Source organism: Oncorhynchus tshawytscha, unplaced genomic scaffold (genome assembly GCF_018296145.1).
Source record: "Oncorhynchus tshawytscha isolate Ot180627B unplaced genomic scaffold, Otsh_v2.0 Un_contig_2475_pilon_pilon, whole genome shotgun sequence".
NCBI classification, from domain to species: Eukaryota; Metazoa; Chordata; class Actinopteri; order Salmoniformes; family Salmonidae; genus Oncorhynchus; species Oncorhynchus tshawytscha.
In genome coordinates, this window is record NW_024609103.1 from 8,416 (window position 1) to 26,051 (window position 17,636).

The 17,636-nt window shown below is 44.0% G+C and overlaps 1 protein-coding gene across 1 annotated transcript in view; it reads left to right on the forward strand.

Annotated features, from left to right (window-relative positions):
• Positions 1–738: 738 nt before the first annotated feature.
• The window catches only part of LOC112238652 (lysine-specific demethylase phf2), a gene marked incomplete at both ends in the record, with an annotated part of 98,303 nt that continues 81,405 nt past the window's right edge, over positions 739–17,636 (forward strand). Inside the window, 4 exon segments of the mRNA XM_042314206.1 lie at positions 739–824; positions 6,597–6,708; positions 10,800–10,960; positions 16,425–16,566. Of these exon segments, the coding sequence (XP_042170140.1) occupies positions 739–824; positions 6,597–6,708; positions 10,800–10,960; positions 16,425–16,566 (501 nt within the window).

A 17,636-nucleotide genomic window follows, 5' to 3' on the forward strand; every position in this document is an offset into this window, starting at 1 on the left:
AGCTTAAGAGTTTAAAAAAGAATAATGCTCAGATGTTGTACAATCCAGGTGTGCACAGCTTTTATATATATATATTTATTTTGTGATTCTGACATGTATTGACTCAGGGGTGTGAGTACTTTATGTAAATTAAATGATATTTCTGTATTTCTTTGTCATTATGGGGTATTGTGTGTAAATTGAGGGGGAAAGCTGTTTTCATTTCAGACTGTAACACAACAACGTGTGTAATAAGTCCAGGGGTATGAATACTTTCTGAAAGCCCTGTATGCAAATGGTTTATTCTACATGGGCCTGCATGTGAAAGTTAGCACAGCACTGAGTTTACAATATCTCAATCAATTCAGCAATTGCGTTCTTCTCATATTACTCTGTAGGCTACTGACCTATTCAAAGCTTCCTCCGACATCTCACCATAAATCTGCCTGTAGTTATTGAACTGAGCCTGCCGGAGGTTGGTTTGTTGTGATTGAGTGGGAGGCGAAACTGCTGCCGGAAAGGTTCTGACAGAGGGGCGTGTCTTGGTGGTGGCAAGGACACACCCAAGAAACACCCACATCAAACCACACCCCCAAGCCAACTCAAGTTTGGCTTCTGTCATGGCCGCCAGCATTTCTTGAAGAGCAAGCCAATGTATTTATGTCTGTTGTTTCAGCTGTGTTAAGTTATATAGCCAATCTATTTCTCTGTGTGTTTCAGCTGTGTTATATAACCAGCGTATTTCTCTGTGTGTTCCAGCTGTGTTGGTGTGGATGAGGACGAGGCTCCAGACATTGACATCTACCACTGTCCCAACTGTGAGAAGACCGATGGAAAATCCACCAGTAGGTCTTTCTGTCCTTCTCTCGGTCATACCTACTCTAGTCCTGTCATACCTACAGTCCTCCAGGCTGACCCTACACAGGGTTTCATTAATTAGTGCACACCGTAGCCAATAAGACAAGAGTTTCTTGGCCCTAACCCTGTGGTGTCTAGTCAATAGGACCCTGTGGTGTCTAGTCAATAGGACCCTGATGATGTTATTTAGTTAGGACCCTAACCCTGTGGTGTCTATTCAATAGGACCCTAACCCCGTGGTGTCTATTCAATAGGACCCTAACCCTGTGGTGTCTGGTCAATAGGACCCTAACCCTGTGGTGTCTGGTCAATAGGACCCTAACCCTGTGGTGTCTAGTCAATAGGACCCTAAACCTGTGGTGTCTATTCAATAGGACCCTAACCCTGTGGTGTCTAGTCAATAGGACCCTAACCCTGTGGTGTCTAGTCAATAGGACCCTAACCCTGTGGTGTCTAGTCAATAGGACCCTAACCCTGTGGTGTCTAGTCAATAGGACCCTAACCCTGTGGTGTCTAGTCAATAGGACCCTAACCCTGTGGTGTCTAGTCAATAGGACCCTAACCCTGTGGTGTCTAGTCAATAGGACGCTAACCATGTGGTGTGTATTCAATAGGACCCTAAACCTGTGGTATCTATTCAATAGGACCCTAACCCTGTGGTGTCTAGTCAATAGGACCCTAACCCTGTGGTGTCTAGTCAATAGGACCCTGATGATGTTATTTAGTAACCCTGTGGTGTCTAGTCAATAGGACCCTAACCCTGTGGTGTCTAGTCAGTAGGACCAGTCAGTAGGATCTCTCGGTCATACCTACTCTAGTCCTGTCATACCTACAGTCCTCCAGGCTGACCCTACACAGGGTTTCATTAATTAGTGCACACCGTAGCCAATAAGACAAGAGTTTCTTGGCCCTAACCCTGTGGTGTCTAGTCAATAGGACCCTGTGGTGTCTAGTCAATAGGACCCTGATGATGTTATTTAGTTAGGACCCTAACCCTGTGGTGTCTATTCAATAGGACCCTAACCCCGTGGTGTCTATTCAATAGGACCCTAACCCTGTGGTGTCTGGTCAATAGGACCCTAACCCTGTGGTGTCTGGTCAATAGGACCCTAACCCTGTGGTGTCTAGTCAATAGGACCCTAAACCTGTGGTGTCTATTCAATAGGACCCTAACCCTGTGGTGTCTAGTCAATAGGACCCTAACCCTGTGGTGTCTAGTCAATAGGACCCTAACCCTGTGGTGTCTAGTCAATAGGACCCTAACCCTGTGGTGTCTAGTCAATAGGACGCTAACCATGTGGTGTGTATTCAATAGGACCCTAAACCTGTGGTATCTATTCAATAGGACCCTAACCCTGTGGTGTCTAGTCAATAGGACCCTAACCCTGTGGTGTCTAGTCAATAGGACCCTGATGATGTTATTTAGTAACCCTGTGGTGTCTAGTCAATAGGACCCTAACCCTGTGGTGTCTAGTCAGTAGGACCCTAACCCTGTGGTGTCTAGTCAATAGGACCCTAACCCTGGGGTGTCTAGTCAATAGGACCCTAACCCTGGGGTGTCTAGTCAATAGGACCCTAACCCTGTGGTGTCTAGTCAATAGGACCCTAACCCTGTGGTGTCTAGTCAATAGGACCCTAACCCTGTGGTGTCTAGTCAATAGCACCCTAACCCTGTGGTGTCTAGTCAATAGGACCCTGATGATGTTATTTAGTAACCCTGTGGTGTCTAGTCAATAGGACCCTAACCCTGTGGTGTCTAGTCAATAGGACCCTAACCCTGTGGTGTCTAGTCAATAGGACCCTAACCCTGGGGTGTCTAGTCAATAGGACCCTAACCCTGTGGTGTCTAGTCAATAGGACCCTGATGATGTTATTTAGTAACCCTGTGGTGTCTAGTCAATAGGACCCTAACCCTGTGGTGTCTAGTCAATAGGACCCTAACCCTGTGGTGTCTAGTCAATAGGACCCTAACCCTGTGGTGTCTAGTCAATAGGACCCTAACCCTGTGGTGTCTAGTCAATAGGACCCTGACCCTGTGGTGTCTAGTCAATAGGACCCTAACCCTGTGGTGTCTAGTCAATAGGACCCTGATGATGTTATTTAGTAACCCTGTGGTGTCTAGTCAATAGGACCCTAACCCTGTGGTGTCTAGTCAGTAGGACCCTAACCCTGTGGTGTCTAGTCAATAGGACCCTAACCCTGTGGTGTCTAGTCAATAGGACCCTAACCCTGTGGTGTCTAGTCAATAGGACCCTAACCCTGTGGTGTCTAGTCAATAGCACCCTAACCCTGTGGTGTCTAGTCAATAGGACCCTAACCCTGTGGTGTCTAGTCAATAGGACCCTAACCCTGTGGTGTCTAGTCAATAGGACCCTAACCCTGTGGTGTCTAGTCAATAGGACCCTAACCCTGTGGTGTCTAGTCAATAGGACCCTAACCCTGTGGTGTGTATTCAATAGGACCCTAAACCTGTGGTGTCTATTCAATAGGACCCTAACCCTGTGGTGTCTAGTCAATAGGACCCTAACCCTGTGGTGTCTAGTCAATAGGACCCCGATGATGTTATTTAGTAACCCTGTGGTGTCTAGTCAATAGGACCCTAACCCTGTGGTGTCTAGTCAGTAGGACCCTAACCCTGTGGTGTCTAGTCAATAGGACCCTAACCCTGGGGTGTCTAGTCAATAGGACCCTAACCCTGTGGTGTCTAGTCAATAGGACCCTGATGATGTTATTTAGTAACCCTGTGGTGTCTAGTCAATAGGACCCTAACCCTGTGGTGTCTAGTCAATAGGACCCTAACCCTGTGGTGTCTAGTCAATAGGACCCTAACCCTGTGGTGTCTAGTCAATAGGACCCTAACCCTGTGGTGTCTAGTCAATAGGACCCTGACCCTGTGGTGTCTAGTCAATAGGACCCTAACCCTGTGGTGTCTAGTCAATAGGACCCTGATGATGTTATTTAGTAACCCTGTGGTGTCTAGTCAATAGGACCCTAACCCTGTGGTGTCTAGTCAGTAGGACCCTAACCATGTGGTGTCTAGTCAATAGGACCCTAACCCTGTGGTGTCTAGTCAATAGGACCCTGATGATGTTATTTAGTAACCCTGTGGTGTCTAGTCAATAGGACCCTAACCCTGTGGTGTCTAGTCAATAGGACCCTAACCCTGTGGTGTCTAGTCAATAGGACCCTAACCCTGTGGTGTCTAGTCAATAGGACCCTAACCCTGTGGTGTGTATTCAATAGGACCCTAAACCTGTGGTGTCTATTCAATAGGACCCTAACCCTGTGGTGTCTAGTCAATAGGACCCTGATGATGTTATTTAGTAACCCTGTGGTGTCTAGTCAATAGGATCCTAACCCTGTGGTGTCTAGTCAGTAGGACCCTAACCCTGTGGTGTCTAGTCAGTAGGACCCTAACCCTGGGGTGTCTAGTCAATAGGACCCTAACCCTGGGGTGTCTAGTCAATAGGACCCTAACCCTGTGGTGTCTAGTCAATAGGACCCTAACCCTGTGGTGTCTAGTCAATAGGACCCTAACCCTGTGGTGTCTAGTCAATAGGACCCTAACCCTGTGGTGTCTAGTCAATAGGACCCTAACCCTGTGGTGTCTAGTCAATAGGACCCTAACCCTGTGGTGTCTAGTCAATAGGACCCTAACCCTGTGGTGTGTATTCAATAGGACCCTAGCCCTGTGGTGTCTATTCAATAGGACCCTAGCCCTGTGGTGTCTAGTCAATAGGACCCTAACCCTGTGGTGTCTAGTCAATAGGACCCTGATGATGTTATTTAGTAACCCTGTGGTGTCTAGTCAATAGGACCCTAACCCTGTGGTGTCTAGTCAATAGGACCCTAACCCTGTGGTGTCTATTCAATAGGACCCTAACCCTGTGGTGTCTAGTCAATAGGACCCTAACCCTGTGGTGTCTAGTCAATAGGACCCTGATGATGTTATTTAGTAACCCTGTGGTGTCTAGTCAATAGGACCCTAACCCTGTGGTGTCTAGTCAATAGGACCCTAACCCTGTGGTGTCTAGTCAATAGGACCCTGATGATGTTATTTAGTAACCCTGTGGTGTCTAGTCAATAGGACCCTAACCCTGTGGTGTCTAGTCAATAGGACCCTGATGATGTTATTTAGTAACCCTGTGGTGTCTAGTCAATAGGACCCTAACCCTGTGGTGTCTAGTCAATAGGACCCTAACCCTGTGGTGTCTAGTCAATAGGACTCTAACCCTGTGGTGTCTATTCAATAGGACCCTAACCCTGTGGTGTCTAGTCAATAGGACCCTAATCCTGTGGTGTCTAGTCAATAGGACCCTAACCCTGTGGTATCTAGTCAATAGGACCCTAACCCTGTGGTGTCTAGTCAATAGGACCCTAACCCTGTAGTGTCTAGTCAATAGGACCCTAACCCTGTGGTGTCTATTCAATAGGACCCTAACCCTGTGGTGTCTATTCAATAGGACCCTAACCCTGTGGTGTCTATTCAATAGGACCGTAACCCTGTGGTGTCTAGTCAATAGGACCCTGATGATGTTATTTAGTAACCCTGTGGTGTCTAGTCAATAGGACCCTAACCCTGTGGTGTCTAGTCAATAGGACCCTGATGATGTTATTTAGTAACCCTGTGGTGTCTAGTCAATAGGACCCTAACCCTGTGGTGTCTAGTCAATAGGACCCTAACCCTGTGGTGTCTAGTCAATAGGACCCTGATGATGTTATTTAGTAACCCTGTGGTGTCTAGTCAATAGGACCCTAACCCTGTGGTGTCTAGTCAATAGGACCCTGATGATGTTATTTAGTAACCCTGTGGTGTCTAGTCAATAGGACCCTAACCCTGTGGTGTCTAGTCAATAGGACCCTAACCCTGTGGTGTCTAGTCAATAGGACCCTGATGATGTTATTTAGTTAGGACCCTAACCCTGTGGTGTCTAGTCAATAGGACTCTAACCCTGTGGTGTCTAGTCAATAGGACTCTAACCCTGTGGTGTCTAGTCAATAGGACCCTAATCCTGTGGTGTCTATTCAATAGGACCCTGATGATGTTATTTAGTAACCCTGTGGTGTCTAGTCAATAGGACCCTAACCCTGTGGTGTCTAGTCAATAGGACCCTAACCCTGTGGTGTCTAGTCAATAGGACCCTAACCCTGTAGTGTCTAGTCAATAGGACCCTAACCCTGTGGTGTCTATTCAATAGGACCGTAACCCTGTGGTGTCTAGTCAATAGGACCCTGATGATGTTATTTAGTAACCCTGTGGTGTCTAGTCAATAGGACCCTAACCCTGTGGTCTCTAGTCAATAGGACCCTGATGATGATATTTAGTAACCCTGTGGTGTCTAGTCAATAGGACCCTAACCCTGTGGTATCTAGTCAATAGGACCCTAACCCTGTGGTGTCTAGTCAATAGGACCCTAACCCTGTGGTGTCTATTCGATAGGACCCTAACCCTGTGGTGTCTAGTCGATAGGACCCTAACCCTGTGGTGTCTAGTCAATAGGACCCTAACCCTGTGGTGTCTGGTCAATAGGACCCTAACCCTGTGGTGTCTATTCAATAGGACCCTAACCCTGTGGTGTCTAGTCAATAGGACCCTAACCCTGTGGTGTCTAGTCAATAGGACCCTAACCCTGTGGTGTCTATTCAATAGGACCCTGATTATGATATTGTTTCATTCGTGACTCATGTACACAGTACATATATTTTGTTGTTGTTCCTAATGGTGGTGTTTGTGTGTTAATATTTCTGTTTTATTTTAGTGAAAAACAAGAAAAGGAATAAACACGACACGGGACAGAGAGGAGACATCAAAGCTGTTCAGAACGGCAGTCAGGTGTTCATCAAGGAGCTACGCAGTCGCACCTTCCCCAGGTAAACAACTGTGTGTGTTTACTAATACATCTGACAGGATCATCAGACTGTACTAATACATCTCAGACAGGATAATCAGGCTGTACTAATACATCTCAGACAGGATCATCAGGCTGTACTAATACATCTCAGACAGGATAATCAGGCTGTACTAATACATCTCAGACAGGATCATCAGACATCTCAGACAGGATAATCAGGCTGTACTAATACATCTCAGACAGGATAATCAGGTTGTACTAATACATGTCAGACAGGATCATCAGGCTGTACTAATACATCTCAGACAGGATAATCAGGCTGTACTAATACATCTCAGACAGGATCATCAGACATCTCAGACAGGATAATCAGGCTGTACTAATACATCTCAGACAGGATAATCAGGCTGTACTAATACATCTCAGACGGGATAATCAGGCTGTACAAATCCATCTCAGACAGGATAATCAGACATCTCAGACAGGATAATCAGGCTGTACTAATGCATCTCAGACAGGATAATCAGGCTGTTCTAATACATCTCAGACAGGATAATCAGGCTGTACTAGTACATCTCAGACAGGATCATCAGGCTGTACTAATACATGTCAGACAGGATCATCAGGCTGTACTAATACATCTCAGACAGGATAATCAGGCTGTACTTATACATCTCAGACAGGATAATCAGGCTGTACTAATACATCTCAGACGGGATAATCAGGCTGTACAAATACATCTCAGACAGGATAATCAGACATGTCAGACAGGATAATCAGGCTGTACTAATGCATCTCAGACAGGATAATCAGGCTGTTCTAATACATCTCAGACAGGATAATCAGGCTGTACTAGTACATCTCAGACAGGATCATCAGGCTGTACTAATACATCTCAGACAGGATCATCAGGCTGTACTAATACATCTCAGACAGGATAATCAGGCTGTACTAATACATCTCAGACAGGATAATCAGGCTGTACTAATACATCTCAGACAGGATAATCAGGCTGTACTTATACATCTCAGACACGATAATCAGGCTGTACTAATACATCTCAGACACGATAATCAGGCTGTACTAATACATCTCAGACAGGATAATCAGGCTGTACTAATACATCTCAGACACGATAATCAGGCTGTACTAATACATCTCAGACAGGATAATCAGACATCTCAGAGAGGATCATCAGGCTGTACTAATACATCTCAGTCGGCCGGTCTCAACAGTGGCTGATTGAACAGGACTTGTTGTTCTAGTGTGGTCATTGTAGATGGGTGCAGTGGTGATTTTAGAATGTATATCTTGGTTTGGGCAAATTAAAGGCATTTTTTTTTGATGCATGTCAGCAAACCCACAACACTAAACAATACATGAATTGCACTATAACGGTGACAAACGGTGCCGTCACACTGTTGGGGCCTACATAAAGCTGTCCTAACACAGTACCACTGATACACCTGGCTATCAGCGGAGCCGTCACAATGTTAGGGCCTACATAAAGCTGTCCTAACACAGTACCACTGATACACCTGGCTATCAGCGGAGCCGTCACAATGTTAGGGCCTACATAAAGCTGTCCTAACACAGTACCACTGATACACCTGGCTATCAGAGGAGCCGTCACAATGTTAGGGCCTACATAAAGCTGTCCTAACACAGTACCACTGATACACCTGGCTATCAGAGGAGCCGTCACAATGTTAGGGCCTACATAAAGCTGTCCTAACACAGTACCACTGATACACCTGGCTATCAGCGGAGCCGTCACAATGTTAGGGCCTACATAAAGCTGTCCTAACACAGTACCACTGATACACCTGGCTATCAGCGGAGCCGTCACAATGTTAGGGCCTACATAAAGCTGTCCTAACACAGTACCACTGATACACCTGGCTATCAGAGGAGCCGTCACAATGTTAGGGCCTACATAAAGCTGTCCTAACACAGTACCACTGATACACCTGGCTATCAGAGGAGCCGTCACAATGTTAGGGCCTACATAAAGCTGTCCTAACACAGTACCACTGATACACCTGGCTATCAGCGGAGCCGTCACAATGTTAGGGCCTACATAAAGCTGTCCTAACACAGTACCACTGATACACCTGGCTATCAGAGGAGCCGTCACAATGTTAGGGCCTACATAAAGCTGTCCTAACACAGTACCACTGATACACCTGGCTATCAGCGGAGCCGTCACAATGTTAGGTTCTACATAAAGCTGTCCTAACACAGTACCACTGATACACCTGGCTATCAGCGGAGCCGTCACAATGTTAGGGCCTACATAAAGCTGTCCTAACACAGTACCACTGATACACCACCTGGCTATGAGCGGATCCTTGTCTGGCAGCGAAACTGTTCATTCAGCCTCATTAACCGCCTTTAAAAAATAAAACGTAGCTGATATGGCTGACTTGATTAAACAAATGTGGTACAAAATGTGCCATAGATGGACGACAAGTGGATAAGAGGCAATCGGTAATTTCGATTAAGACATTAATGAGCGAGCTAGGACGAACGTAGTCAATATAACTATTTGTTTGACACTTTTGAAATGTACAGCGACAGAAATCAGAACATGGGCCCTTCTTACAGTTTTCTCCCTGTACACCAAGTCAGAACCGTAGGATAAATAAAGGGGGCATAAAAGCAAACAATGAAAGCTCTTACAATATTCAAATGTTACATTTCTCTAAAACAGGTTAAAGGCTACATGTGCATCACCAAGTTAGAACACTATGCAAAATTAGGAGGTGAAACGGGACCAAATGATTAGGGTGGGCTACTAACAGTTTACTACACAACATACACTTAGTATTACTTTCTTAGCTACAGTATACATATCTCCCTGTCATATTACATCATTTATGCAACAGCATACAATACCTTTTTTGGACTCATCTTGTTTTGCTGTGCTCACTTGTCATCAAGGTCTTTCATTCTCTGGATTTATGGTGCTTTCAAGACAACTGGGAACTCGGAAAAAACAAGGTTGAATCATGACGACGTCAGTGATCTTCAGGTCGGAGCTCTAGAAAGAGGCCTCGAGTTCCCAACTGACAATTATGAGTTGGATGACCAGTTTTCTTCTGAGTTCCCAGTTGTCTTGAACTCACTGAAATCAGATTTCCCTGTTCTGCGTTTCCAGTTGTTTTGAAAGCTGCAGAAATCATGCTGGATTGACAGCATGGCCAATGTTGAATGTTTATCATTTTAAGCCTGGAAAAGAGACCCTTAAACCCAGACTTGGACCACACACCCACTCCACTCCACTGAATAGCAGGATAGTGATTGCTTTACAATGCTTGCAGTTAGCCACTGATTCCTTCCAAATTCATTGTTTAATTCGCGATTTCCAACTTGTTGTGTAATGTTTATGCCGAATGGCCGATGAGCACCGGTACGTTTTATCTATCGTTTCTCTCCATTATTTCTCTTCATATAACATGGATTAAAAAGGAATTTGCCAGTAGATTGTCGACTAAGATTTCTAAATAATGATGTTGACAACCAAAGCAACTGTAGATAAAACGTGATTTGATGTCATTTTATCTGTGACCAATGACCTTGAGCCTTCTTGGATGGGCACTTCTAATGTAACTCTATGGCAGCACCCAAAGGGCTTGAATTTTCGAGCTCTACTCTTAGATTTGGCGGTGACATAGTGTCCCCATGAGTGACAGAACACTGAGCCAATCACGGCGCAATGCTCTGTATTTTCTGCTGGCTTGCCCCACCACCACAGAAAACACTGAGTGAGCTAGGCTGCATTTTGGAGTTGCCTTACTCAAGAAAACAAAAAAGAGACCAAGTTTCTATGCGTCTTTATTAACTCAAATTAAAAAATATTTATATTGCAAACTGATACTTAAACTTGTCGCCCATTTTAAATATTTATTGTTTATCTATTATTTCTCTATGTTCTCGCTGTAATGTTGGGAAGGGCCCGTAAATAAGCATTTCACTGTTAGTCTACACCCGTTATTAACGAAGCAGGTGACGAATACAATATGATGTGATTTGACTGTTATAAGTCCTCAGCTCTGAGGACAAGGGGTATGAATACTTTCTGAAGGCTCTGTAATCTATGTCTTACAGCTCTGAGGACATTGTGGTGAAGCTGAACGGCAGTCAGTTGACGATGGACTACCTGGAAGAGGTTGGTTTTAACGAGCCAATCCTGGTTCTGAAGAAGGACGGTCTAGGGATGTCCATGCCCGCTCCTACCTTCTACATCAATGATGTGGAGAACCATGTTGGTACGTATAGTCCTGTCTCTGTCTACTGCTCTAACAGCTTTAGTAATACCGGAGATGTCTTCTCCTACCTTCTACATGGACGTGGAGAATAGAGGTAGACCGATTTATGATTTTCGATACCGATAATTGGAGGACCAAAAAAGCCGATACCGAAATCGCCTGATTTAAAAAAAAAAAAGTATTTATTTATAATAATGACAATTACAACAATACTGAATGAACACTTATTTTAACTTAATATAATACATCAATAAAATCAATTTAGCCTCAAATAAATAATGAAACATGTTCAATTTGGTTTAAATAATGCAAAAACACAGCGTTGGAGAAGAAAGTAAAAGTGCAATATGTGCCATGTAAGAAAGCTAACGTTTCAGTTCCTTGCTCAGAACATGAGAACAAATGAAAGCTGGTGGTTCCTTTTAACATGAGTCTTCAATATTCCCAGGTAAGAAGTTTTAGGTTGTAGTTATTATAGGAATTATAGGACTATTTTACTCTATACCATTTGTATTTCATATAACTTTGACTATTGGATGTTCTTATATGCACTTTAGTATTGCCAGTGTAACAGTATAGCTTCCGTCCCTCTCCTCGCTCCTCCCTGGGCTTGAACCAGGAACGCAACGACAACAGCTACCGTCAAAGCAGCGTTACCCATGCAGAGCAAGGGGAACAACTACTCCAAGTCTCAGAGCAGTGATGTTTGAAACGCTATTAGCGCGCACCCCGCTAACTAGGTAGCCATGTCACTTCGGTTACACCGGCCTAATCTCGGGAGTTGATAGGCTTGAAGTCATAAACAGCTCAATGCTTGACGCACAACGAAAAGCTGCTGGCAAAACGCACAAAAGTGCTGTTTGAATGAATGCTTACGAGCCTGCTGCTGCTCAGTCAGATACTTAGATACTTGTATGCTTGTATGCTCAGCCAGATTATATGCAACGCAGGCCACGCTAGATAAACTAGTAACATCAACCATGTGTAGTTAACTAGTGATTATGATTGTTTTTTATAAGATAAGTTTAATGCTAGCTAGCAACTTACCTTAGCTTACTGCATTCGCGTAACAGGCAGGCTCCTCGTGGAGTGCAATGTAAAGTAGGTGGTTAGAGCGTTGGACTAGTTAACCGTAAGGTTGCAAGATTGAATCCCCGAGCTGACAAGGTAAAACTCTGTCGTTCTGCCCCTGAACGAGGCAGTTAACCCACTGTTCCTAAGCCATCATTGAAAATAAGAATGTGTTCTTAACTGACTTGCCTAGTTGAATAAAGATTAAATAAAGGTGTAAAAAAAATATATTATAATAATTGGCCAAATCGGTGTCCAAAAATACAGATTTCCGATTGTTATGAAAACTTGAAATCGGCCTAATTAATCGGCCATTCCGATTAATCGGTCGACCTCTAGTGGAGAACTACAGTACTACAATGAGCTCCAAGAGTATTGAGACACATGTTTATTTGATTTGGCTCTGTACTTCAGCACTTTGGATTTGAAATGATACAATGACTGAGGTTAAAGTGCAGACTGTAATTTGATTTTAATTTGAGGGTGAACCGTTTAGACAGTACAGCACTATTTCTACATTGTTCCCAAAAGTATTGGGATAAATTCACTTACACTATACAGTGCTTTCGGAAAGCATTCAGACCCCTTTTCCACATTGTGTTACGTTACAGCCTTATTCTAAAATGGATTCAATAAAATGTTTTTCTCATCATTCTACACACAATAACCCATAATGACCAAGTGAAAACAGGTTTTTTTATACATTTTTACAAATGTATATAAAATTTAAACAAATACCTTATTTACATAATTATTCAGAGTTTTACTATGAGACTCGAAATTGAGCTCAGGGTGCATCCTGTCTCAATTGGTCATCCTTGATGTTTCTATAACTTGATTGGGGTCCACCTGTGGTAAATTCAATTGATTGGACATGATTTGGAAAGACACACACCTGTCTATATAAGGTTCCGTAGTTGACAGTGCATGTCAGACCAAAAACCAAGCCATGAGGTCAAAGGAATTGTCGCTAGAGCACAGAGACAGGATTGCGTCGAGGCAATAATCTGGAGAAGGGTACCAAAACATTTCTGCAGTGTTGAAGGTCCACAAGAAAACAGTGGCCTCCATCATTCTTAAATGGATGAAGTTTGGAACCACCAAGACTTTTCCAAGAGCTGGCTGCCTGGCCAAACTGAGCAATCAGGGGAGAAGGGCCTTGGTCAGGGAGGTGACCAAGAACCCGATGGTCACTCTGACAGAGCTCCAGAGTTCCTTTGTGGAGATGGGAGAACCTTCCAGAAGGACAACCATCTCTGCAGCACTCCACCAATCAGGCCTTTACGGTAGAGTGGCCAGACGGAAGCCACTCCTCAGTAAAATGCACATGACAGTTTGCCAAAAGGCACCTAAAGACTCTCAGACCATGAGAAACAAGATGCTCTGGTCTGACGAAACCAAGATTGAACTCTTTGGCCTGAATGCCAAGTGTCACGTCTGGAGGAAACCTGGCACCATCGCTACGGTGAACCATGGTGGTGGCAGCATCATGCTGTGGGGATGTTTTTCAGTGTCAGGGACTGGGAGACTAGTCAGGATCGAGGGAAAGATGAACAGAGCAAAGACCAGAAATATTTTTATGACAACCTTCTCCAGAGCGCTCAGGACCTCAGACTGGGGCGAAGGTTCACCTTCCAACAGGATAACGACCCTAAGCACACAGCCAAGACAACGTAGGAGTGGCTTCTGGACAAGTCTCTGAATGTCCCTGAGTGGCCCAGCCAGATCCTGGACTTGAACCTGATCAAACATCTCTGTAGAGACCTGAAAATAGCTGTCCAGCGACGCTCCCCATCCAACCTGACAGAGCTTGAGAGGATCTACAGAGAAGAATGGGAGAAACTCTCCAAATACAGGTCTGTCAAGCTTGTAACGTCATACCCAAGAAGACTTGAGGCTGTAATCGGTGCTTCAACAAAGTACTGAGTAAAGGGTCTGAATACTTATGTAAATGTGATATTTTCATTTTTTTATACATTTGCAAATGTTTCTAAAAACAAGTATTTTCTTTGTCATTATGGGGTATTGTGTGTAGATAGCTGAGGATTTTAGAATAAGGATTTTAGTTTTGTAACACAATGTCGAAAGCAAAGGGGCTAAATACTAATCCTAATGCACTGAGTACCACAGTATACTGAGTACACTGAGTATACAGTACACTGAGTATACAGTACACTGAGTACACTGCGTATACAGTACACTGCGTATACAGTACACTGAGTATACAGTACACTGAGTACACTGCGTATACAGTACACTGCGTATACAGTACACTGCGTATACAGTACACTGAGTATACAGTACACTGAGTACACTGAGTATACAGTACACTGAGTACACTGAGTATACAGTACACTGAGTACACTGAGTATACAGTACACTGAGTACACTGAGTATACAGTACACTGAGTACACTGAGTATACAGTACACTGAGTACACTGAGTATACAGTACACTGAGTACACTGAGTATACAGTACACTGAGTACACTGAGTATACAGTACACTGAGTACACTGAGTATACAGTACACTGAGTACACTGAGTATACAGTACACTGAGTATACAGTACACTGAGTACACTGAGTATACAGTACACTGAGTATACAGTACACTGAGTATACAGTACACTGAGTATACAGTACACTGAGTATACAGTATACGGAGTACACTGAGTATACAGTACACTGAGTATACAGTATACGGAGTACACTGAGTATACAGTACACTGAGTATACAGTATACGGAGTACACTGAGTACAACAGTATACTGAGTACACTGAGTAATTAAATGTTAAAATCAACATAGACAAGCATTGGCAGTAGAATGGCCTTGTTGAAGAGCTCAGTGACTTTCAACGTCATAGGATGCCACCTTTTCAGCAAGTCAGTTCCTCAAAATTTCTGCCCTGCTAGAGCTGCCCCCGGTCAACTGTAAGGGCTGTTACTGTGAAGTGCAAACGTCTAGGAACAACAACCGGCAGGTAGCCTTGTGGTTAGAGTGTAGGGGCGGCAGGTAGCCTAGTGGTTAGAGTGTAGAGGTGGCAGGTAGCCTTGTGGTTAGAGTGTAGAGGTGGTAGGTAGCCTAGCGGTTAGAGTGTAGAGGCAGTAGGTAGCCTAGGGGTTAGAGTGTAGAGGAGGCAGGTAGTCTAGTGGTTAGAGTGTAGAGGAGGCAGGTAGTCTAGTGGTTAGAGTGTAGGGGCGGCAGGTAGCCTAGTGGTTAGAGTGTAGGTGCGGCAGGTAGCCTAGTGGTTAGAGGGTAGGGGCGGCAGGTATCCTAGTGGTTAGAGTGTTGGACTAGTAACTGAAAGGTTGCTAGATCAAATCCCCGAGCCGACAAGGTTCAAATCCATCATTCTGCCCCTGATCAAGGCAGTTAACCCACTGTTCCTAGGCCGTCATTGTAAATAAGAATTTGTTCTTAGCTGACTTGCCTAGTTAAATAAAGGTTACATCATACCCCAAGACATTCCAACCTCTCCCCATTACAATAACAGGGGCATTTAGCATTTTGGGTGGGGGTATGATATTTATGCCTCTAACTTCCTCACCCATCATTATTCTCTATTCATTCAGTTCACGTGTCTCTGTCTGTAACCAACACTTCTAGTATTGTTTTTGATCTCCGAGATTCTTTCTTGTCTATTGTTTTATATAGAGTATATTTCAAATGTATTGTATTTTGAACTAGTTCATTTTGTTTCATTTGATATTTAATTTCACTTAAATTTGTTTTAATCTGTCATTTTTCAGTCATAAATTTAATGTTTCAACAGTATTATATGTATAACTATGCTGTTACTATCCGGGACCACAAGAGGGAGCTGTTACCTGCTGTTTCGATCTAGAGCTCAACCTGACACACTGCACCAGTTCTGCCACAAGATTGAACAATGAGATATTTCACCAGATGTGTAAATGTGAAGCATCTGCTTGTCGTTTCCACTCACTACCAAATATGGTAGTGAGAGGAAGCCCAGTGGCCGGCAGTGGGAGAAGATGGAAGGAAATTGAATTTTGGGGACATTCTGCACATTTTCTCATCGATTAAACATTTGATCTGAATAACGTTTTCTGTTCCCAAAACTAGAACCTGTTATGAACAGATATGACTAAGTTTAGTAGACTTTGCCCTTTGCCAACGTTTTAAAAAATTGCGTTGTTTAGAAGGAGTGCATAGTGGATTGTAGTTATTGCACACACGCACCTCACAGAGGAGGCGTGCCCTAATGGAGATATGCAGATGCTAGAATGAGGCAATAGGATCTCACTGGCTCGTACTCTACTCTTCCCACCTCTTTGCTTCATCTGCCCACTATGACTCATGTTCATAATGAATGAATCTTTAATCTTCTGCATATTTAAATGTTGTTGTTTGTTGTGTATGTGTTGCAGGGCCAGACATCGGTGTGGATGTGATAGATGTGACCAAGCAGAAAGACAGTAAAATGAAGCTGAAGGAGTTTGTAGATTACTACTTCAGCACCAGCAGGAAGAAAGTATTAAATGTTATCAACCTGGAGTTCTCTGACACACGGTAAACACAGCTTTGTCTAAATCATTTTCATCATCGGCATGTTAATGATACTTTATGTACTATTCATGTGTTTTATTGAATTCAATTATTTACTAAACCTTTATTTAACCACATTAGTCTTGTTGAGATAAAAATCTTATTTCAAGAGAGACCTAAAACGCGTATGTCTGTCCCATAAGCTAACTGTCTGTCTGTCTGTCTGTCTGTCTCAGTAGCTGTCTGTCTGTCTGTCTCAGTAGCTGTCTGTCTGTCTGTCTCAGTAGCTGTCTGTCTGTCTGTCTCAGTAGCTGTCTGTCTGTCTGTCTCAGTAGCTGTCTGTCTGTCTGTCTGTCTCAGTAGCTGTCTGTCTGTCTCAATAGCTGTCTGTCTGTCTGTCTGTCTGTCTGTCTGTCTCAGTAGCTAACTGTCTGTCTGTCTGTCTCAGTAGCTAACTGTCTGTATGTCTGTCCGTCGGTCTGTCTGTCCCAGTAGCTAACTGTCTGTCTGTCTGTCTGTCTCAGTAGCTGTCTGTCTGTCTGTCTCAGTAGCTGTCTGTCTGTCTCAGTAGCTGTCTGCCTGTCTGTCTCAGTAGCTGTCTGCCTGTCTGTCTCAGTAGCTGTCTGCCTGTCTGTCTCAGTAGCTGTCTGTCTGCCTGTCTGTCTCAGTAGCTGTCTGTCTGTCTGTCTGTCTCAGTAGCTGTCTGTCTGTCTCAATAGCTGTCTGTCTGTCTGTCTGTCTGTCTCAGTAGCTAACTGTCTGTCTGTCTGTCTCAGTAGCTAACTGTCTGTATGTCTGTCCGTCGGTCTGTCTGTCCCAGTAGCTAACTGTCTGTCTGTCTGTCTGTCTCAGTAGCTGTCTGTCTGTCTGTCTCAGTAGCTGTCTGTCTGTCTGTCTGTCTCAGTAGCTGTCTGTCTCAGTAGCTGTCTGTCTGTCTGTCTGTCTCAGTGTCTGTCTGTCTGTCTGTCTCAGTAGCTGTCTGTCTGTCTGTCTCAGTAGCTAACTGTCTGTCTGTCTGTCTCAGTAGCTAACTGTCTGTCTGTCTCAGTAGCTAACTGTCTGTCTGTCTGTCTCAGTAGCTAACTGTCTGTCTG